This window comes from Lissotriton helveticus, chromosome 3_1 (genome assembly GCF_964261635.1).
Source record: "Lissotriton helveticus chromosome 3_1, aLisHel1.1, whole genome shotgun sequence".
Classification (NCBI taxonomy): Eukaryota; Metazoa; Chordata; class Amphibia; order Caudata; family Salamandridae; genus Lissotriton; species Lissotriton helveticus.
This window is the reverse complement of record NC_136061.1, coordinates 707,881,704-707,906,537: the sequence shown is the minus strand read 5'-3', so window position 1 is coordinate 707,906,537 and position 24,834 is coordinate 707,881,704. Positions and strand designations below refer to the sequence as shown.

General features: G+C 44.2%; 1 protein-coding gene across 6 annotated transcripts in view; it reads left to right on the top strand.

Annotated features, from left to right (window-relative positions):
- The window catches only part of WT1 (WT1 transcription factor), a 293,498-nt gene that overhangs the window by 189,954 nt on the left and 78,710 nt on the right, over positions 1 to 24,834 (top strand). For 4 of the 6 annotated variants that reach the window (XM_078680844.1, XM_078680845.1, XM_078680843.1 and 1 more), the window contains exon 4: positions 4,725 to 4,802. The exons of the other annotated variants lie outside the window; for them this stretch is intronic. In XM_078680844.1, coding sequence (XP_078536970.1) covers positions 4,725 to 4,802 — 78 coding nt within the window. The remainder of the gene's footprint in view (positions 1 to 4,724; positions 4,803 to 24,834) is intronic. 6 annotated transcript variants of the gene reach the window in all.

The following is a 24,834-nucleotide window of genomic DNA, read 5'->3' as shown; positions in this document are numbered from 1 at the left end:
AATAATACGGTGCAGCACTGCTTTTTGGCCTGCGCTGTTGCTAAACTTAGCAGCCTAGTGTCTGCGTTGAGGGGAAGATTGTTTATGCGCAGAAAGGGTCACCTTCCCACACATAAACAATCAGCGGCAATTCGCTGTTTCTATGTGTGCTGCACAACGTAGCACACATGAAAACAACAAAAACGAGGAGATATAAAGCATGTCTCCTCATTTCGCCTGTTTAAGACCGAGTTTTCCCTGATCTTAATTTTGGCGCTGCCTCCTATTGACGCCACCCTTGTAAATAGGGGGCAGCATCAAAATCAATGGGTGTTGCGGTGGATAGCCCACCGCAGCACCCATTGCCCTCCTCTTTCACGCTAAATACAGCGTGAAAGGGTGCCTTATTGATAAGGCAGCGTTAAGCTACTTTAAGTGGCTTAACGCTGCCTTGTAAATAAGGCGAAGCCCATATCGCCATCACGTCACTGAAAGTGACGTTGTGGTGGCGATAGGGGCTTGAATATGCCCCATAGTTTGAGAAGGCCCATTACCCACCAGTCCTCATTTAGTGAAACACGATTGGAAATAAATCCACGGAATTGTCTTTTTTTGTGTGCAGTTACATTGAATTTAGGCGTGAAAAAATACTTAGAGGTTTGGGCCCTGCGAGATTTCCTTACTGACGCTTATTCTACTTCACACTCTCTGAACATCAGCCCAAAACCTCATTTATTCAAAGAAAAATTTCTAAGGCTGAAGTAACTCTTCTTCGTTGTTCAGATATTCTAATTTATTACCATATAAATCCGTTAACAAGCCAGTTTTATGAATCTGGAGTTTTTCATGTTGAACTGGTCACGGATTCCACGCTGTGAGTCATGCCGAAAATTCCACAGCACTACTATCATTATTCAACGTCACGGCCTACATTCAAGCGGGCAAACTCCGGAGGACGAGCAAATACATTTTTATATGTTTACGAACCTCGCCACGCTCCGGGTATAAATTCTGCGCAACAGTTTGCACTGTTTCGCTGGCGACGCCCATCAGTCACCGGCCAGCAGAATGTGCGCAGGGTGGCGCGACTAACGACACGCGGGAAAAATGGATTGCTCGATGAAAAAGCAGAGGGGAACAACTCCAGTGGGGATGGCGGGGGAGGACTCTTAACAAATGAACTGCCAGCCGGGAGAAAGTTAAAGAAAATCTCCTGCTGTAAAGGCATCGGGCTGGCACTTCTAATAAAAATCAAGACCCCTGAAGGAATTAATTACATCAGCATTACAGCAAGAATTTGTGGAATTGCAGAACGCAGTGGCACAGCCCAGCACCAGCTGCTCACTGCAAGCCGGGGAAGCGGCGGGAGAGACAGCTCGTTTCTGAGGTGGTTTGCAGGATATTGTAAACGCATAATAGTAATAGACACTTTAATGGATGAGGCGGTCAAACCTCGGTGACAAATGAGGAAACCCATATTATCTGTCTGTGGTAATTTAAGTGTCACTACTCTGAGTTTTTTGGCATTGAACATATGATATAGCATGTACATTTTATTAAAATTAGTCTACGGAAAGAGGTACTGATTTTATTAAGAAGAACAAGTTAATTTGTTTTGGTAGTTAAAGAAAATAATCATACGTATTTATATACAAAAAAAAATGAAAGCAGATGTCCCGGGATTACACAGTAAAGCAGAGAGAATTTTAGTTGTGAGGGCGTTACGAGTTGTACCACCATACTTAAATGGTTGAGTACTTAAATGCTTGAAGGGAATACATTTATTAAATGAACACACTTAGAACACCTTGATATTTCTAAAATATGAGGATATCTGAGGGAATTAATATCTTGACTATAAATTCTACATGTCCAGAAAAAATACGCACCTGTAGGCAGAATATGACATCTGTATATAATGGTTTAAATGCATACTCATAAAAGCATGGCTAATTTTGGTTGCTTGTATCATTTCTTGATAGTAGCACTTTTGTATGGTAAACATGTGTTCATTGTTAGGTAGGTATGTACACGGGTAGCCTTTAAAAATGCAAAGTGTGTTTTTAAGGAAAACCTGTTGGTCAGTTTTACACAGAGAGGGAGTTAGCATACCAGCATGATGTTCAAATACCGTGCATTTCTAATTTAGGTTTAAAGATCTGTAATTTCGGCTTGAGGTCTAAACATATGGGGCCTGATTTACAGAAGTTTTATTTTTCTAGTGGTGAAGAATGAGATTCACAAAATCACAGGCTTTGCGACCATAAAAAGCTATGGTATGATGCACTAGTTATTTTAAGAGCTAAAATAGTATTTCTAACTTGCAGAGCAACTTTTGTGACTTATTCTGAATCGGAATTAAGAGAGGGCACGACAGAGGCTTTCCCTTCTATTTAGGATTCATTACCTAATGTATCAATGTTTTACCACTACAGTTGCAGTCTCAAATCATTGATCAGTTACCAACACCTGACATGGGATGATAACTGATCAGCACAGTGGAAGCTACCCACATGGACCAGCTTTACCTTTGAGAATTGTGCCACATGCACTTGTAGGACAGACAACCAGGGAACTAATGCAGACCCCTCGTCCACTGTTGCAATCCCTGGATATCAACAAATATTTTTCAAGCAGCTGTCCCTTTAAGGGTCATGGTCTGTTTTCACCAAACAAATGTTGACACACATGAAATGCGAACATAGGGATGGAGATCACTCACAGACCTCATTCATAGTGTCCTGAGCCATTCGCAGGGGATCGCAAACTGTCTCCTACGTCAATAATAATACCGATGCAGGGCATTTTGTGACCTTTGAAGATACATTTTGTGATGCAACTGATTGGAAGACGCGTCACATCGCAAAGGGCGGGGTAGTACACAACCAGTTGGTCTGCTGAAATACTGACTGGCTTGCAAGCCTGCTTTATTGCACCTATTTTGGACAGAGGAGTGTTACAAAGCATTTCTAAGGTAGGGCCTTCTAGCTGAAGAAGGACTATGTTATAGAAGGTTCTATCTTCTCCACACTGCAGTCTAAAAGCTCACAGAATATGTCTTGGGGACTTACGTGACCTTGTACTGCGACCTCCAAGAGTGTTGGAGACCAATTCCGTAGCACTACCTAGAGGAAAGTTGTACATCTTGTAAACATGTTTCAGTGAGGTTAATTATGAGATGATGGCAAATCATTCCATCATGCATTTATGTTTATGAATTAATCCCATACCCAGTCACATTCAGACTGCTCCACTCAATTAATTTAGTCAAATACAAACTATATAAGTAATGATCTGTGTATTTTATTAATGGTGACTTTTGTAATAAATAGCACATGTACAAAACATACATGCTTTTATTGCCAGTTTTATAATATGAGTCTCATGAGCTTAGTAATTAAATATGAATTTAAATCAAATGTGATCCAGCATAACACACACTTCCAGCATAACACAAACTTCCTAAATTTGCAAACTGATAGGACTATGACAAGGTCATTAGAGAAGTCAAAGCCCAGTGCATACTGAGGCACCACACAGGGAGTTTCTAATGAGGGGGGTAATTACCACCCATTATTGCCTTGCAGATAAGGGCAATAATGCTGTTAGCACCCATGAGAGTGGACAAACAAACAAAAACAGGTGGATCTGTCACACAGTAGTAATTGAAAGCGGCTTCACTGCTATGCAAAGCAGCTCTTGCTGTAGCTCTTGGAGCTGCAATGAAAGAAAAACCTACTCCCCCTTCACAGTTACTGTATATTCTGGCAACACCCCTTGCTTTCAGGGCTAATCCAGGCCCAGCTTCCTCAGTAGAGGAGGAAAAAACAAACACAATGGTTTATGTTTTTCCTGCAGTTGTGTGGAAGTTGGGCTTGTGTTTTTCCACCAGGGCACCAGGAGTTGAAGCGGAAGAAGTGCTGCTCAAGAATTTAGCTGTTTTCCCTAACAGCTGAGTAAGGATTCACTGAAAACTGAGGAATTATTGGGGAAGGATGTTGATAATTCAGGTTCTGGTTATCCCGGTAATTTAAAATTTTCTCCCGGTCTTTACAATGAAGATTTCCGCCGTTTTAAGTAAAGAACTTATAACTCCAATGGGGTTGGTAACTCCTGTTAAGGGACCACTCATGATAAACTATTTTCTGTAATTCTTACTGTTAGTTTTTAATGTAACCATTAAGGTCATTATTTCTTCTTTGATATTTCTATTTCAGAACTAATAGCACATTAAATCCCAGCAATGAGAGACCGGTGAATCCTAATGCTATTACTCAATGCTTGTGTCTGTTCCAACTCTGTACACAATACTACTTTTCATACTTTTTCAACAATCGCTTTGCATTTTCAAATTCCTAATGAGTAGCGTGTTCTGTCACCTTGAGATTTCCCGGTTATGGTTTATGAATTTTCTTTCTAAACTTTGCTTGCTACGTATTGAAATAAAGACTACGGTGCTCACATAACGTACTTACACAAGACAACATGGGTCATCTTTCTCACAACTCTCTATTCTAGTAAAAATTGCACAAAAAACCAGAAAGCATGCTTCCGAATTGTAACTCAGTATTATATGATTAGACAAATCCTCTCCGGAAATGCCCATGTTTGATACATTTGGTCACTTGACGTCATAGCTTGCAGCTCTCTGTTTCCTGAACAGTTAAGAGAATTGCTTATAATTTAAATTACTACTGAGATTTATCAATTAATCTAAGTTCTAATTCTAGATATTTTTGTGACAGTGACAGTTTATGCCAAATGACCTCACAGTTTGAATGCATGACATGGAATCAAATGAACTTGGGATCGTCATTTAAGGGGTAAGGTTGTTTATTATTTTGAAATATGTTTTAATATGGTAGCATTTGCAAATTCAGCAGTATTAGAGTTGTTGGTGATTGTCTTCACAAAAGCGAATAATTTGTCCGCAGTCAAAGATGTCTCTTTTAACATTTGGTTCATGTTCTGCAACAAAACTGCTTTCTTCATTTCCTTTCCTATTCAGCACTTGCATATTTTCAAAATTAGTATTTAGATTCCTGTTGTGCTGCCGTTTGCTCATATATGGTTCCATTTTATATTTGGTTGAGGACTGTTGCAGCTCTCATAATCTAGACCTATTACTACAACTCAGAGTTTGAACTGGATGATACATCATGTTTTGACCTATGTTGGGCTAACATCTATTTGCCAGCATTTCATTGAAAAGTAAACAGTGCCCAACCCTAAAATCCAATAGTGTGGGCCAGTAATGTGCTGTGTGTGTTAAATGGGCCATCCAATAAATGATCTCACAAGAGGCCTGAAACAAACACAAACATGCATTAAATAAAAGAACATCCTGGAATCCCTATTGTTGTTGATTGTAAAAGATGCGGGACAATGTAAAGGGAATTTATTTTTTCTCCATACTAGATGCCTGCTTCAAGAAAATAAAATCTTTTGAAGAAGTGGGCTGAGAGGTAGAAACATAAATTAGTTGTTGTGTATTTTAAGAGAATAAGACTGATAAACCTCAAAGCAAACCTTCATTGTTTACCCAGCAGATTACATAAACTACACATAATTATTTGCGTTCAATCTGGCCACCATACGGGTGTGATAGCTGCACATGGTTGGCAGAATATCATTGTACATATATATTGTTTCCTGAATATGAATAATGAAACAATATTTATATCGGATAATATGCTGACACGGATATTTTGGTTCACACTTTATGGTGACCATACTTGAAACAAGTCAGGCGATATTGTATACCATATTCAGAAATATAATCCACTCACAAATATCTTTGTGATGTTATGCTGAAAGGCTGGTAAGGATTTGACAATGATTTTCACATGAGAGGTATGCGAGAGGCAGAGGTCATTAAAAGTGTCCCGTTATGCATCATACCTGCTCAGATGGGTAAAAGTTCATACAGAAAGTCATATAATTCTCATTCTTTCGACGAAGATTGACATTACAACACCTTTAGGGATAAAATGCCCTTGCTGAGAGCTCCTTCTACTGTCCAATTGAAAGTAAAGCAACTCTGCTCATAAATGCCACCACTTTCCAAATAGGTGTGTAAGGGCACTCCTGGGAAGTGCTGTTCCTGTCCTGTCTTCATGATCTGAAGCTACTGTGCCAGCAGTGCAAAGCCCTACATTATTACAATGATTTAACATTATGTCCCCATAAAAACTCAGCAGCACTCCTGAAACCTGCTGCTACTGCCCCATTAAAAGTACCGAAGGAATGCTGAGGAGTGATGGTATTATCCTAAGAAAACCATATCCACACCTTTTAGAGGTGGCAGATTTACTTTGCCCCTCTGTGATTGAAACATCTGATCAAGGAGTTACATATTGTCTTAAACCAATTAACTATCTTAGGGAGAAGAATCCCGGGATTGTAGACTGACATCTGTTCATGTGCTTGGCATTTTGAGTCACTGTGGTATATTTCCCAATAGGTCTCTGCCTCTGAAAGGCCCAGTGTTTATCTGAGATGTTCATGACTTGTGAATAACACTGCCTCAGTTGTACCAGTTTCTGAAATTACTGTATTTCGTAACAGGCCCGCACCTCTGGAATACTGATGGCGCTGGGGATGCACATACTCTTTTCTATGAATGCGTAGTTTGTAAAAATTAGACACATTTCTGCTACATGTACTATCTGAAATTTGCCCCATTTGCTACACCTATTCATACGTGACCCAAAACCTTTCCAGTTTCTACACATTTATTTAAATCATCACAATTTTCTCCTTCAATATTCAAGAAGTCCATGCAATAAATCAATAATTCAATCTGTCTACAAAACCCTAAGGCAACATGCTAGACTTTATCTTCACGGAAACACCCTTACACTACAAACCCAAGCACTTTAAGAGGGCGACACCACTCTTAACAACACATTTTTAATAATTTCTCAGAAGAGACACCAGCACTAGCAATAAATACAGCCACTGTCAAGCTAAGACTAGTTAGGGACGAAAATTCCTCTACGGTAATTGATGGCACAACTATTCGACAAGCTGTAGACAATATAAGGAAAGCAGCATTCAAAGCACACAACCCTTGGTTATTAGATAAACTCCTACTAAATAGAAATGATTTATGAAGATCAGAAAGATAATAGAGACCTGGCAAAGCGGCTGCATGCCTACCACCTCTGAAAGTCCCAGTGGAAAATCACAGATGGAATGTTATAAAGATGAAAGCTCGACAAACCATGAATCCAAATCAGTCTACATAAAATGTTCCAAGACATTTTTGTAAATAAAATACTATTGCTAAGAAACAGCATTCACAACACAATTAGCTCTGAGCCAGAAATAAATCTGCTTCCACTTTCCACTAACAACTATCTATCATAATAACAGCATCCCATCAAAAGTAATTCAAAAAGTTATCCTTTCCCAAACAACATGGTGTCATCCTTAAAATGCATTACTAATCGAAGGCTTTTTACCAGACTTATGCACTGGACAAATAAGGCTTCCTTGTTTAAGAAACAGGAGCCTAAAGACATAACTGAATGGTCTTTCTAACTGCAGACCATTCACGAATGCCAACATCCGGAAAAAAGTTCTAGAAAAATGCCTGTCAGCTGGCCCAAGCCAGGATTGATTCATAAAGCTTGCATCGCATACAATTCAACACTTAAAGTCTTGGATGACTTTAACTGCTTCTTGGACAAGACCAGTACCTACCTCCTTGTCCTTCTAATTTTTATCAGTGGTATTAAATACCCTTGATCATCTTAGGCTCATCCACATCCTTTAATCCTGCATGCATTTCAAGGGAAAGACCTTGAGTTGGTTGGTTTACTTTCTTCCTCACTAGTAGCTATTAATTAGTCAGTCCTCCTCCAACCCAATCCAGATCACTCGCAGAGTTTCAAATGGATATATTACTGCTCCAGCGTTATTCAACTTGTATATAGAGCTGCACAGCTGTGAATTCTGAGTAACTAACTTGGGGCCAGATGTAGGTCACCAAATACCGGTCTGTAACGGCCGATTTCGGCCGTTACCGACCGGTATTTGGTGATTGAGATGTAGGGGACCTATATTTTACAGAATCGGTAAATTTACCGAATCGGTAAATTTACCGATTCTGTAAAATACCGATTCGGTAAATTTATAGACTCGGTAAATCTATATGTAGGTGGCACTGGAAACAGTGCCACAGGCCCCTAAGAATTCGTTATTTACCATGTAATACTATTGCATGATAAATAACGAATTCCTGTGTACATGCACATCTGTGCATGTACACCTGTGCCATGTGGCACACATACATGCCCTAAGGGCACACAAGCCAGAATCAGGGGTGCAACAGGGTGTCAAAGTGACACCCTGTCTCCCTTGTCAATTCGGTAATTTTACCGAATCGGTATTTACCGATTCGGTAATTGCCATAGGTTCCTATGGGCCTCAAGGCCCATAGGAATCAATGGCAATTACCGAATCGGTAAATACCGATTCGGTAATTACCGAATGTTCCCGATTCGGTAATTTATTCGGAAAAAATACCTACATCCCGATTGCCAGTTCTTAAATACCGAATCGGTATGATTCGGTATTTAAGAATCGGTGATCTGGGATTACCTGTGTATCAACAAGAAGAGAGGTAGGGAGAGTGAACACTCTTATTCCCCACTGGTAAACAATATCAACAACAAAAGAGTGTTCGAAGCTCATTAGAAATGGCAGGATTAAGAGCACAGGTAGTATAGGGGAAAAAAAACCGACTTGGTGTTTATAGAAAGCCCTCACTCACCGACCTGGTCGGTGACATGCTTCATCATCGGGCCCCACTGGGTGTGGCCGAGTGCCACCCCAGTGTGCTTCAACGCCAGATTTACTGCGGAGCGGGTGATGTGAAGTGGTGAGTGGCTAAGTGGATGTGAAGGAGACTTATAATAAGTGTAGGTGGTGACCGACACGTACACTTAGAGGCAACTAACCATTCATTACATTGGTTAAGTTTCCCCACACATATCTTTTTAACATGTCTTATTGATCATTCATTAAACTATTTTTGATACAATTAAGGCATTTTTAATTCTCACCACCTACACTTATTATAAGTCTCCTTCACATCCACTTAGCCACTCACCACTTCACATCACCCGCTCCGCAGTAAATCTGGCGTTGAAGCACACTGGGGTGGCACTCGGCCACGCCCAGTGGGGCCCGATGATGAAGCATGTCACCGACCAGGTTGGTGAGTGAGGGCTTTCTATAAACACCAAGTCGGTGTTTTTTTCCCCTATACTACCTGTGCTCTTAATCCTGCCATTTCTAATGAGCTTCGAACACTCTTTTGTTGTTGCTATTGATCTGGGATTACCTACATCTGGCCCTTGGTATCTGAGTACACCATGCTCAGATCTCAGTCAATGGAAATCTACTCCTTCCAAGTTGTCTACTCTCCTCTGAAATTATGCCTTCTAAAGATGCAAAAATGGACGCCAGCTCAGTTTCTTAGCCAAAACCCAGAATTAATCCAAGAATAATTCAAATTAACCCTCCTGTGTAGTCATTAGAAATCTGAATTCTCATAATTCTGGATGACATTACAGATCGACTCCACAGTGAAAGCCGTCAGTGTAGTCACGAAGGCTTAAACAATAGTGTGGTCTAAGAAAGTCACAAAATATGTGAAAAATTGCTAATTTATTTTTGCACAAGAGAGCCTACTTCATGTAGAAAACATCTCACTGAAGACATTTTTTCGTGAGGTATATGCTCAAGTTTATTTTTATGCGAGAAACTAGCAAGTAACATTCATGAAATTTCACATAATTTCTCATTATTTAATCTCAATTCTGAGCACCCATACTAACACCTCCCACAATGATTCAACACACAGCATACGGATTGGGCTGCAATTTCTTTCACTGCCCAAATAGGTAAACTCAGTATTGAGAAATCTGGAAATCTACAATATGTAAATAACATGGATATCAGCCATCTCCCAGTCCTTCTCTAGAGCAGGCTCTGCTTAGAGAAGAAATGAGATACCAAGAACACTTCGTTTATTTCAGCAGGAAACTAAAAACCTACCTGTTTTTAATCACTTGAATTAGGCCTCTATTAAACCAATATCCTAGACTTTTTCCTCTACCAAGCCAGCTCAAACCTTCTTTCCTTTCCATTTTCTCTCCAACAGTAGTCATTATTTCTCTTCCCTGGACTAATCAATGTCTGTGATAGAAAAAACATGTGCTCTTTCTCCCTCTCTTCTACTCTATGCATGATACCCCTCTGAGCTATATCTCTTACTTTCTCCTCCTTCTCTGTACCCTAATTTCTCTAACCTCTTCTTGCTGATACACACAGAGAAGATTGCATCTTTCCCACTAATCTGTTATTTTACAAGCCTTCATTCAAGTTATGCCCTGAATCATATTCTGTGTTGGTAAAACCTTTTCTATACCAGTTGTATGGAAAGTAAGGCAAACCATCACCTTGTTGGTCCTAAAGAAAAATGGGATTAAATAAAAAAAATCCTAGGAAATACAATTTCTCACACTTCTATACTGTTTTATCACAGCGTACCAATAGGTTTTTGGTTATTCATCATTTTTAAACATAATGTTTATGTGTGAACTAAAATAAGTGCGCTGTATAAGATAAAGTTAAATATTTTCCAGTCAATTAAGGTGGTTAGAGTACTGTTGCAGACATGATGGGGAAGGCTATGTTTACATGGCAATCTAGCTATATACGCTTTTGGTTAACCTGTTGAGAACAGAAAGTAGGTAGTGTGGCAAAATAGTAGAGGATGAGAAATGGGAGTATGTTAAGAAGGAAGGAAAAAGGAGAAGGTTTTTTGGATTCACAATAGGGATGGAAGTGTTTTCTCAAAGCCATCAAAGTTGGTTGCATTCGTAAGACAGCTGTCCAAGAGTTTCAGATAGCCATGAACTTTCAGGGGAAGTATTAGGATAACTCCTATCTTAGTAAGAGTTTAGGAGTCTCCAATCTTAGTACAAACCTGCTCATAAAATTATAGTTTTATTCACCCCCGAAGAATTTCAGCATTCCACAAGTTGAGGGCTAGAGTTCTAAATTGCTTTACTTTAATTAAATTTAAGACTATCGTTTGAGGGTGGAGGTGATGTTGTTGTACATTTGTGAGCCTGAGGTCAGTCTGATATTGCAGACAGGTTAACTTCAAGTGAAGCATCTATTCTAGGAGGGTTAAAACATGTGCTGTTTGGGTTGTTTTCAATTTTACTATGTGGACAGGACCAAAACATAAGTCATCATTTGGCATCCAGCTCTAGGTATGATGTCCATCGTTCATGTCATGGCCAGCCACGGCCGGTGGTAGGTGTAATTGCAGGGCGGTGACGTAGGGAGGGGGAGGGGCAGGGTGGGGGGTTGTAATGTATGGATTACGGACTTTAACAGGTAAGTAAACATATACATAAATAAAACGAATTTCGTTGTGTGCACTGCATCACCAAATACGATGCAGTGCGCGCAACGAAATTCGTTTTATTTATTTATATGTTTACTTACCTGTTAAAGTCCGTAATCCATACATTACAACCCCCCACCCTGCCCCTCCCTACGTCACCGCCCTGCAGTTACACCTACCACCGGCCGTGGCTGGTCATGGCCAACTAAAAGTTGGCTGATTTACAAATTAGTTTACATAATGACAAGCTTTAGCTGAAAGTATTTTATCATTTAAAAACCTTTGGCCTGAGAAGTTCCAATATGAATGGGCCTTTTTGTGGCAAGGCTCTTCCTGCTGATCAATGCTACAAGAGGAAGGAAATCTACTTTCTTATTTTCAAACATTATGTGTTGTGGGGTTTTGATGACATCTTAGAGAGTCATCCAAGGCATAACTAAAGTTAATGCACAAAAAAAAAGTTTGGGGAAAAAGTTACAGATTTCCAATCCAATGCTTGTTGGCCGAATAATCACAGAATGTGCACCTATAACTAAACTGCAAAACGATTACTTCTCTGCCATGAGTGTCCATATTCGAAGAGCCAGGTCCTAACCACAAGTCATAAAATTAGTGATGATTTTCATGGAGCGGAAAAGAAGAGGAGTTTGTGTAAGGAAAGAGCGAAGTGGGCAAGATAGTAATTCAGTTTTTCTATGCATAAGTGGAAGAAGAAGGTCTTCTTAAACAGGTCTACATATTAGTGGAATGCGCTACTTAGCTCATTAGGATTCTGAGAAATGGCAAGTAGATTTAAAATAGGAAACAAGCAGATGTTTAACAGCAACTGCTGAAAAATGGAGCCCCGTGAGGACGCACTTGCCATCTAGGCGGTCTCAACACTGTTACTCTTATCTTTATATATGACGCAATTCCCCAAAGAATCTTGCCTTGGAAATTCATGCAGTGTCCCAGGATATGAAACCCCCTCTCTATAACGTATATACTGTACTGAAGGCAACTTTAAGGTTAGAAGGACAAGAAGTGAAATGTTTCCCTAATCCAAATTATGTGGAGAGTGACGTTTTAGGTAGATTCTCCATGTTATATCAGGGTTACAAAACTGTTGTGAGCCCAGCCTATCTCCCATATGTTTAGTATGTAGCACACATATCTTAATCAATGATCTGCACAGTTTAGCGATGGGCAAATGAGGCTGAGTGCTCCACTGTCCATTATTTTTTTGAGGTAATATTTCAGTACTTGGAATCCTGACAATTGATTGTGATTTTTAGTGGACAAGGAGAAGTGACAGTTTGAGGAACGAGTTAGATGATTGCCCAAACAAACTTGATGTTGATAGTCCAATAGGTACATGAATTTGTTTTTCTATTGGTGAGTACGGGACATGTGAAGTTTTTTTTTTTAACAGGGATTAAGTCAAAATCGGAGCCATAATTTACATTCATTGTTAGATCTTATAAATACTTTGCTACGGTATGATGAACGTTTTTATACAGTTATATGGTGCTGTATGTCGTTTTCCACAATCTCTCCCCTTCACTGAGATGCCTCCTCTTGGATATGAGTTTTTCCGCATGCTAATGTTCCTTTTGATGTTGTTTTTACATTTTTATGATGGTGGAGTTAACTTGTTGACTACAATGAGTATTGCATAACTTTCTCATTGGCACCCATGTAACGACTACATTTAAAATGTGTTGCTTAGAATTTTGCAGAGAGCATTTAAAGTAATCCGCCATAGGGCTGGCGTTGACGTTAATTCGGTTCTGGCAGGTTACCCTTTTGAATTACTTAATGCCATTTTAAAGCTTATATTACCACCTTAAATTATCAATCTGTTTTGACCAAACTGTGACCGCTGCACTGAAGCTTAAAACACTTACGGCACCACACTGCATTTAAGGTGTCCTAGAGTAAGAAGGGAAGCTGAATGGAAGTAAACTTAGTTGTCACATGAGGGCCAGGGAAATATATGATTAATTCTGTCATTGGACCTTTGTTACCCTGGATACCCAAATACCATATTACAATTTTGTCGGCTGTACCCCAAAACTCTGTTGATTGGTTCTAGCAATTTTAATCAATTGTTTGACAAAGCCTTTATTGCACTGCTCCTCATCAGGCTTTACAGCAATGGCCTGTTGTTTTCTAGAGTATTTTACTATCTACCCTGGCTATTTATTTCTTGATTTATTTATGGTGTTTTGTGTAGAACCAGCGCTGTCACCTTTCAGCCATTTAAATGTAAACATTTATGTATGCAACAATGATGTGGATGATGTTTAGTCAAAAAAACTGTTATGATTCCATCTCAGATGTATTAAACTGAATCAAATTCAGGTAAGGATGTAGTCAGGCTAAGATTAAATATAGATTAATCAAAGAGCTTTGTTTATGACCTAGAATGGTGTTAACATAATACTCTAATTCTAATAGGGTAATGAGCCAAAAACACAAGGGCCTGCCCTAGATAACCACAAAAATATAGGCCATCAAGTCAAAGATGGTTTAAGTTTAGTCCTGTCACCTAAATATTTGGAGCCTTCTACCCCTGCTCTGCTTTACAGAGTATTGTAAAATGAGTAACTAGGCCATGTGTATCTTGCTTTTTACTAGTCAATAACGGCCCAATTAGCAGAATCGGGCCATTTGTGACTGGTAAAATGCATTTTGGTATATATGAATTCCGATTCGGTAACATGTTACTGAATCACAATTTGTAATTAGGAATGGGCGAGTTTAGGGCGTCCCTTCCGAATACTAAATCGCAACAGTATGTAAGAATGTTTTGGACTGAAATGCGGTTGCAAAACATTCATATTTTACCACCTACTTCAAGTAGATGGTAACACATACGCAAATGGGAAGGGGTCCCCAAGGGTACCTTTCCCCATTGGGAATGGTAGCTTAAATGTTTTTTCAGAGCAGGCAGTGGTCCAACGCAACTCGTTTTCCTTTAAGGAAAACAGGCTGCATTAAAAAAAAAAAAGGATTGCTTTATTTAAAAGCAATCACAGACATGGTGCTCTGCTGACTCCAAGAGGCCACCATTTCCGTGATTTTAGTGATTCCTAATTGGTCGCAAATTGCTATCTACCTCATTAATATTTATGAGGTAAATCGATTTGTGACCCACTTGGAATCACCAAATGAATCTCTAAGGGTTTGGTTGGGGGGTAGCGGGTGGGTGAGTCAGGGAGGAGTGGCTAGCCCAATGTTATGGGCGCTGACTGTTTGGTCGGCCCCAGGGCTGACCAAACCAGTTATGATCACTCTCCCGTTTTCTCCAATTAGGCTGCATGCAGCCTGCATGGAGAAAACGGCCTCCCCATAGATGCCTGTACGGAGGGCGCCCTAGACAATCACAACATTGCCATTGCAGCGTTGTGATTGGCTTAGAGGAGGAGAGGGAGGCTGCCTGCTTCTGCTTGCTGTGAGGAGAGAGAGAACAGGAGGTGACGCAACGCAAGACCAGAAGCGAAGGTAAGTTTAAATTTCTTTTTTAAATTAAATTAACCCCTCCTCCCTGCACACCCCCGCCTCCCCACCCGTGAGTCATGCCATCCGCAACTGTGATTAGTTTGCCGAACAATGCTTAGCCCGAGCTTAACTATGACGTTATTAAGAAGGATGGCCTTCAATGGAATAGTAAAAAGTACAGAGTAAGGTGTAATAAAGTATGCAATGGACCATTAATCTGATTCAAATGGATTATCCTAGTATTACTTCAAATACACTATATGTTTATTATTCCATCAAGAAGCAGTTTCCTAAAAAATTATGGAGTATGACTAAATGGTTTTGTTTAGTTAGCTTGTTTTCCTTAAGATTATCAGTTGTAAAGTTTTAGCTTTTTGTTGCATGTATCTCGGATATCCTCTTTTGTCAGTCTGTCCTGGCGTTACTAGCCAACACATTTTTTCCTTTGAAATGTGTAACTGCTTTATCTCATTTAAAGAAAATATCCAGAAACACTGAGAAACGCATCAGCCTTGACTGAGGTCAACATATTAAGATGAGGGAGAGGTCAGTTATCCTTAAGGGATCACGAACAAGCACATCAGGGATAATAGAAATATTAAAGAGGAGCGGAACAAAACAAATGGGACTTGTGGAGTCCAAAAGTTCACTGTCTGTTGGAAGGACAAAGTATTTGACCCTGTGATGCTTGAAAGGGAAAGAGAGGAGAAATCAGAACAAATGAATTATAGGGCCGAATGCATGGGTTCGCCAAGATTGGGGAATCCGTGGAAAGTTAGTCCTAGACATGGCCTCATCAGTAAGAACCCCAGCCAAATATGTATCCTTCTTGCTAAAAGTTACATTAAAGAGTTCAGTGGTGGAGACATCAATTGCAGAAAACATATGCTAGTTTTCTGGAAGATTTACATCCTTAAAGTATATAGAGAGCATTTCAAGTATTCATGAGGAGGTTCTACGGCTTTATGTTAATGGCTCAAAAATTGGCATGCTTTCTACAGTGAAGAAAGGTTTCTCCTTTCATTTTCAAAATGTACACGCCTTCTACATACCTAAAATTTCCCTAAAGTTTATTGCATGAGAGATGAAGCCGTACAACTGTACAACGTGTATTCACATAATTGAATTCTGCACCCTATATATTTGTTACCAAGTTATTTATGATTGTGAATATGAATTTTGTAGTCAATGCCTTTGACATCCCTTTGTGATTCTTTGTGAGCCTGATTTCTTGTGAACGTCATGGTTTGCAATTTAGTTGCTCGTCTAGGCTGATGGCACAATCAGATAAAGATGAATGGAACTGTATGTAATTCTCTTAATATGACATATTTTGAAATCATTGGCTTCAGATTGCATGTGAAGTCAGAAATAATATTTAAAAGAACGAGTGAAGGACAATATCATGTACAGTGCTTGCATAAATATGGGGTCAGATAATTACCTAAAAAATTGAATCAGTTTAATCAACATTTATTGTACGGAAAATCCAAAATCACATTTATAACATCACTGCCTTGCAAATCATGAGCAAAGCATCTGGTTGATGTACAGGACCCTCCTGTGATCAAAATGAAATTACTAATAGCATGACGAACAGTTTTTAAATTTTGATGATATATATAGTGTAATTGACTGATGGGAGAAAGTTTGCATTTGCTTCAGAATAATCGGGGCCATTGTTCTGGCAAATTGTCCTTCCCAATTCAATATTTTCTCTCGAAATTTTGGAGCCCTCCTTTTTTCTCAAATATTATTTTCATGGCATACTGATCACAATGTAAACCAGATCATTGTACATGATAAAGGAGACATTGTCATTTTCATGGCATACCGATCACAATGTAAACCAGATCATTGTACATGGGAAAGGAGACATTGCTATAAAGAGGTCAATATGCCTTTTTGTGGAGAGGGTCCAAAATAATGAAAATGTGTTTGTTTAGTATGCAGAGTATTGCTAGAAAATAATAAAGACTGTTTCAGTTTCACTTTAAGGCAAGTGGTGGCCAAGTACAACAAAGAAAGTTTATTAACACATAATAGCTAATATGATGTTAGGTCAGAATGTTTTGCCAGTTATCACTTCAGAACACCCTACACATCATCAAATCTAATGTGCCTAACGACTCTTACCGGATTTTGTTCTTCAAATACCACCAGTACCACATGTGACATGCTCCTCAGTTTCAGACATGCCAACTCACAGTGTGCCACCATGTGTGACAAAATATCAACTTTCTTCATGCAGTGAATAGCCAGCAAGTCACTCTGAGTAACTTTATTCGGTCTAGCTAGACCATAAAAGTGTATAGAACATTAATTGATATACATTAATGTCCTATTACTTACCGGTAATCTTCATTACTCTGGGTCCCTCCGTCCTCGACACATTCATAATTACATGTGGAGATAACTATCTCCCGACAGAAAAAAAGAGCAGAGGCATGCTGGGACCCTAATACTGCCCCTCCCACCGGGAGTACATAAGCAGTACTTACCCAGCATCTCGTCTGTACAACCAAGCCCAGACAGGAAGGCCGGCCGCCCGGGAGGGAGGGAGGGGCGTATGAAGGTGTCGAGGACTACGGGACCCGGAGTAATGAAGATTACCGGTAAGTAATAGGACATTACCCCCAGGTCCCTCCGTCCTCGACACTTTCATAATTACATGTGGAGAATACCAAAGCAGAAAACCCGGCCTTCTGCACGCACAAGCACACCCAGGAAACCACAACAAAAGCAGCCACCCAAGGGAGCACCGAGAAGGAGGAAAGGAAGACCGCAGGAAACCCCCGGCCCGCAACCCAGAACAGGACAGCAGGGACAAGGACCGGAGAGAAAGAAAAAGGCCAGGGCACCAAGAAAAGGAGGCCGCCAACCCGAGAAACCGGCAACCGGAACCCGGACCAGGACACCAAGACCAGCCAAAACAACCCACCGGAGAAGACCGCCAAGGACAGAACCAGCAGGAAGGCACACAGGGCCAGGCAGACACACCAGGAAGATGAGACAACCCGGAAGAAAGCCAAAGAAAGAAATGGCCAACAGAGCGCAGGCACAAGCACCCAGCCCAAAAAGGAAGGGGAAACACAGGCCAGAAACACGGCCAAAAACCCAAAAAGAAAGGACCCGGGCCCAAGAGACCCGAGGAGGAAACCCGTCCGAGGAGGCCCAGGAAGCAACGAGCACCCAGGAGCCGAACAGGATCGAGAACCCGACCCAAAAGACAGGGATGGGGAAGAACCCCACAACCCAGCCGAAAGCCCACCAAACAAGGTGAGGCCAACAATACCGGAAATCAGCAACAAAGAAAACAAAACCAGGTCAGGAACAGAGAAACCGACCACAAGCCCAGAAACCCCAACCCCAAAGGGATGGAACACAAGGCAGGAGGGGAGCACAGAGCAACCGGGAAACCGCAGCAGCCGCCCAACGAGGCACAGAGTGCAGCACAAAGAAGGCGCCCATAAGATACAGGACCGCCCAGGAACCCCACACCCAGGCCAGGCCAGCAGCAAGGGCTGGAGCAACAGGAAAAAGAAAGCCAAGGGAGCACAGCAGCCAGACCAACACCACAAGGCCCCAACCCAGCAACGCCGGAGAGGAGCCAAGCAAACCACAAAAAAGAGGTCAACAAACGCCAACAGAACCGGGAAGCCAGGACCAGAGCCAAGCAACCCGACCACGCAGGAGGACCCGTAGGCCCAATCAAAACCCGGGAACAAGCCCACGCAGCGCAAACGGCACAGCAAAAAGGGCAGGGAGGAACCGGGAACCCTCAGCACACCACCGCCCAAACCACACAGAAGGGCGGAAAAGAACAGAGAAAACCGCCAAAGCGGAAGCCAGAGGAAGCAGAGGGCCAACAAGCAGAAGACCCCAGACAACCCGCAGCTAGGAGGGAGACCCCACCGAGGCAAGAGCACCACGGAACTACACCCCACCCAGAGAGGGGGGCACCCAACAGCCCCACAACGGGAACCAAGGCCGGAGAAACTAGGGAGGCAGAAGCCAACCAGGCCAAAACCAGGCAATGCACAGCAGAACACCCCCAGAGCCGGCAAAACAGCCAGGAAGCCCAGGAGGCACAGCTCGAGGACAACTAGAACAAGCAGGAAGCCCACAGACCACCAGAGTCAAAGGATCCCACAAAAGCCCCAACACAGGCGAAAGAAGACCGCCAAGAACTGCCAGCAGGAAAAAAGCCCCGAAGGACCTACCAGGGCGCGGCACAACAGCAGAGCGCCCCGCCAGGACACAGAGAGCCCAGGCAAGGACGCAGAGCCCAAAAGAAGACCAACACACAAGAGCAGAAAGCCCCAGCAGACACCCAGCCAGCGCAGAAAGGCATCACGGCGTCAGGCCACCAACCGGGAGAACAGGAGACCCGGAGAGGGGAAAAACAGGAGCCTCGCCAAGGGCGCGGCACCAGCAAACGACAGCCAGGTCCAAACAGCAGCGGCATGAACACCAGTGCCCAGAGAAAACACCACCGGAAAGACAACCCGGGGGGAGGAAGCACCAGGGCAAGAAGAGCAGGCTCCAAACAACCCCCGACAGAGAAGCCAAACCCACAGGAGGCCCCCAACTGGGAACAAACCAGTCAGGAACCCAGGCAGCACCAGGAGGAGCAGGCAGGAAAACACCCAAAGCAAGCCAAAAGGCAAGCACAGGGAGAGCCAGAGTAGGAGGCACGCAGAGGGAGAGAAAGAAAAGCGGGAAACCCACGGCAGGCCAACTGGAAACCTAGGGGCCAACAGGACCCAACCCCATGCAGACCCCCAAGGAGCCGGAACACCGTCTCACCACCAGCCGGAGGCACGGAGGCGCAGAGGAACCAGAAGAAGGGGAAACAGAATCGCAACCCCAACAGACTCCGCCGCCGAGGAAGCGAAAGGCAAACCTGACACAAGAGCAGGACCCTGACATAGGGCAATGCGGAAGCAGGCAGGCGAGACCCCCAACAACACCGGGAACCCCAGGAGCAAGCACAGAGAGAGCCAGCAAAATAAAAGGGAAACAGCCACCACAGAGGCGACAGGAATCCACGCCAAACAGAGGCAGGCCACCAAACGGTAAGAGCGAAGGCCAACAACACAGAAGTAGCCCATGAACGCCAGGCAGAGGAGAAAGCCGCACCCGACGACGGGGTGGGAGCCGCGTGCCCAACTCCCCGACCGGCCACCATCGCCCCCCCCCGGGAGCCCGACAGGGGAAGGAGCCCACCCACCCGGGCGGGAGGGCACGCCGGAGGGGCGCGGAGAAGGTGCAGTCGCATGGGCACCGGCAGACCCAGCCGTCACCCCCTGGGAGGGAGAGGCGGGCGGAGGCTGCAAACCAAAGGGAGAAGCCAAGCGGCAGAAAACACCCACCACGCAGACCAAGGGAGAGGAGCACAAAAAGGAGGCACCGCAGAAGGGAACAAAAAACCTCCAACCCAGACCAAGGAAGCCAAAGCAAAAGGCAACCGAGGGGCAGCGCAGACCAAAGAGCAGCGAACCCGGAAACAGGCCAGCAACCCGAAAGACAGGCCAGCTGCGCCAAACAAGGAGCAGGGGCGAGCAGCATCAGCAGAGTGGCATCCCCCCCCAGCCCCCAGACCACAGAGAGCCGGAGAAGGGGAAGAGGCAGTGGAGGGAAAACCCCACGCAAGCCACCCGACACAGTACCACCAACAACGAGCAGCCCCTCAAGACAGAGGAATGGGGAGAAACAGAGCCCCCGAACCACGCCGAGAGAAGAAAGCGAACCAGCAGGAGGCACAACCACCAACGTACCCCAGCTCCGGGAGAGCGACTCAGTAGGCCAGCCCGGAGGAGGAGGAAAGCAGCCCGGACAGGAACACCCAGAGGAAACACAGCCCTCCAGACGCAAGGACACGGGCACCACACAGGCAGAGAAAGCGCCACCACCAAAACAGACCCCGGGACAGACACCCAAGATCAGAAGGAGGGAGGTGGGGGCGAAGAACCCCAGAGAACACCAGGACGGAGAGCACCAAGGCCGCAGCAGGCAACCCAACAGAACGGGCACCCACAGGAAGCGTAGCCACAACCCAAAGCCCACGACCAGGGCAAGGAGAGGACACGCAGGCGCGGACCGAAGCGGGGACCCAACACAGCGGCAGACCGCAGGCAGTGAATGCAAGAGGCCCCAGGAGCATACCCCCACCAACCCCAGGAGGCGCAAGCAGGAGCAGAAAACGGCCACCGCAGGACACAACGACTGCGCCAGCAGGATCCGAACCCACGTCCAGCAAGATCTTCAGTCACCACAGGGACAAGACTCAACAGCGGGCCATAGCTCCAGGCCGAAAAGCGGCAAACATAGCACCCTGGAAGCAAATACTCCCCAGCAAGGGCTGTAGTTACACTGAGCAAAATGGGAATGAAAAAACACTCAGCAGCTCCAGGAGAGGCACAAACGCACAACCTCGGCATGGCACATGTCAAGTACAGCTGCATAAGTACAGCTGAAGAAGCACTGCGCGCCAACCGAATGTGCCACAGAAGCTCACTGCAGGAGAAACGACTGGAACACGCGACCAACCTGGAAAGAAAAACATAGGGAGAGAGCACAGTGGCAGAGTGTATGTATGAGGCCCCGGGCACAATCCCCGGCATCCCTAGACTCCCGCCACACCCAACACGGAGACCGGCAGAAAGTCAGGCTGGCTCCCAGGAAGAAGCCAACATGCAAGAAAACCAATGCGGCTGTTCCAAACATGAAAGGACAAGGTGAAACAAGGCAGCTGTTAGGGAGACATCGCATCCCCGAAGCACACCCATGACAAGTGCAGAGGAGCCACACAATCCAGCCCCCAGCCCCCACAAAGCGAAAAAGGAAGAAATCACCGCTACGCGGGACTTACCCCGGGAGGGAGGCCGGAACACCAACAAGAGCCCCCACTCCCCCCACCAGCTCAAGGTGTGCCAAAACATCCACGCCAGGGCCGAGCAGGCAGCCCGAGGAAAAAGCAGCTCGTCTTTCCTGCAGCAGGAACCAGGAAGACGAGCCCCCTGACCCGGAAAAGAACCGGAGGCCGGCGCACCAGCCGCAAAGGGCCGGCCCGCCTACTATCTCATCACAAGTGAAAACAGGAACCAGGACACGAAGAAGCCAGCCTCCCAGCAAGCCCGGCAGGCCAGGAGGCAGGACAGCAGACACCCCGACCGCACAGCCAGGCAGCCGGACGGGGAGATCCAAGGAAGGTAAGCCACCCAAGCCCAGCAGGAGCAGCACCAGCAACCACAACAAACATCTGTCGACAGACAGAAAAAAAGAACAGACGGGATGCTGGGTAAGTACTGCTTATGTACTCCCGGTGGGAGGGGCAGTATTAGGGTCCCAGCATGCCTCTGCTCTTTTTTTCTGTCGGGAGATAGTTATCTCCACATGTAATTATGAAGGTGTCGAGGACGGAGGGACCTGGGGGTAATACATTCATCAGTTGATCCATACGATAAGCAGCAAAATCTTTAAAAATCATTAAAAGAGCCTCAGATCTTCACAGCAGGAGAGATTGTAAATAATTAAAAGCAGCTCTGTAATATCGCATATTCGCCTCTTTTAAAAAGGGTAACAAATAGCGTTTTCTCAGCAGTGAATACAATTTACAGAAGAACATAAAGTGTAACGTGCTTTGAGCTAAGTGATCATCACAAGGACAAACAGGTAAGTTATGGAAATAAGGATCTTGTTGAGGGAAGGCGGCAATGAAGTGCACAGAGAAATGTCTAGCAAAAAGCCTGTCATGGTGATTACATGCTCATGCTAAATAGGATTCGTGCAAATCCTCATGTGTGCCTGGGCAGTTGGCTTGTCAACCACCCTCCGCATTCTCTCTTCCAGGCAGCCAGCTAGAAAAGTATTCTTCAAAGAAGTAAGTGAGGTAGCTGTCAGGCTGCCAGGAGAAATCTTCCTGTCCCAGTCTTAGGCAGGTATTATAAATGTACCTTATCCAGGGGATAGTTGGACATCAGTCAAGTTTCAATCAGTCTACAAGCACTGCATGAACGAGGTCTGGTTCTTTGACCAAATTCCAAGCCACAGTGATTGCACTTTAATAAAATCATAATAAATCCAATCGCGACCTCTGAATGGCATTTGAAGGAGCTTTTACTTTTAGGGACAGAAAATAGTCTTATAATAAAACAATTCACAATTGTTTCCAACTCCCCCGGATCACTAATGCCCCACAGGCCAGCCCCCTAGGAGGTAACAGCCCATCATTTGGCTTTGTAAATGTTCCGGAGTTCCCTAGTGGGATTTTGACCTAGTCGACTAGCAGAGTTAAGCACATCCTTGGCAGCTTTGGAAAAGGCAGCAACTCTACTGGACTTCAAGGGACCCCACGTTAGATGCCTGTAGAAGGGAATACCTAAATAGGAAAACAAGGAGACAGTACTGACCTTTTTACTGGTGACTACAAAGGCAGCATTATCCCCATGTGGGCCCCCAGAGTGAAGGAGGGGTGGGGGGGTGCACACGGGGGGTACCTGTGGTACCCACCAGCATTTGCATAAACAAAGCGACAGGCACCGCGCGGTGCCTGCCGCTTTGTTTTTGCAAATGAACGCATACATTTTTAACATTGTGGCGAGCAGAGCAGTGAGCACCGCCCGCCACAATGTTAAAAATGGGGGATGCGCCCACCACTGTGGCGGGCGCATCCTAATGCACACATCGGGACCCCCGCCCTTAAGGTGGGCGGTCCCATTTTCCGCAAGGCCGCCCGCCATCCTAATGGGGGCCTAAGCGTTAGGCTCGTCATGAGCTGACAAAAGTGGTCCAGTAAGTGTTATAGACATGCCAACTCACGGGGTGCCACCATTTGTGACACAATATCAGCTCTATACATGCAGTAAAAAGCCAATATCACAAGGTGGCACAGATCGAGCTCTGAGCCAGACTGGGAACCGAAACTGGTCCTGGCAAACTGCTCGGCTGGCCCCTAGGAGGGGGCAGGGAGGTGCGGCCGAGCTGTTTGCTACGGGGGCCGATATTGCCGGCCACAGTAACAAAAAAACGGCCTCCGGGGAGCCCAAAACTGGCCCCCACGCTAGTGGCCCTACGGGGAAATGCCCAGTGCCCGCTATGGCCAGTCCAGCCCTGAATGAGCTGAATCCCCTACAGAGAGGGGATTTCCAGCTCATGGTTAGAGGTCAGCTGATTTCCATCAGGGGATTTACAGCCATCACAGGACATTGGCAACAGCCTCAGAAGTGTTTATTTGTTCTTGTGGAGGGTAGTCTCGGCCAGTGCCATTCTGTAAACCCTACCTACACCATGGTTATCCCGATGGTGATGGGCTCAAAGCCCCCACCCGACACCAGACCCTGCCCTTTCCAGACTCGCCCAGTCTCACATAGTAAAATCATTTTCAAAGTTGGTAGGTCCAGAGTTTTCAATAACGTAGAACAATACCACATCATAATGCCACATTTCAATCCATAATGCTCTTTATTATCCGCTCAAATTTGGCTGTATTCAATGAATTCAAAATTTCTTCGAATCAACAGTTCATGTCAGTTCATATTGCACATATTTTAGCACATTATTAAATATCAAGAAGTCTATCCACACAGGCCATTATTTCCTTGCCAGTGTTAATTTATCTCCATATTGGCCCTGGTTCTGTGTGAACTGGGCATCATGATTTGGCCAGTAACAGGAGTTTCCACACCGAATCTGCAATTATGAGCGATGTTGTAAAACCCCATGTAGTAATTTTGCATGTGGCATTATCTTAGGTGATTCTGAGAATATGTTTGGCAAGTAAAACCTGGCAGATTGTCGCTCCAGAAAGGGGTGTAGAAATTGGAAACCAGCTGCCAAAACAGACGCACCAATTTCCCCAGTAAGATTCTTTCCCACTCTCATTAGAAAATCTGGGTGGGAGATAGGGTGCAAAATGACTGTATCAAAATTACTAGTGG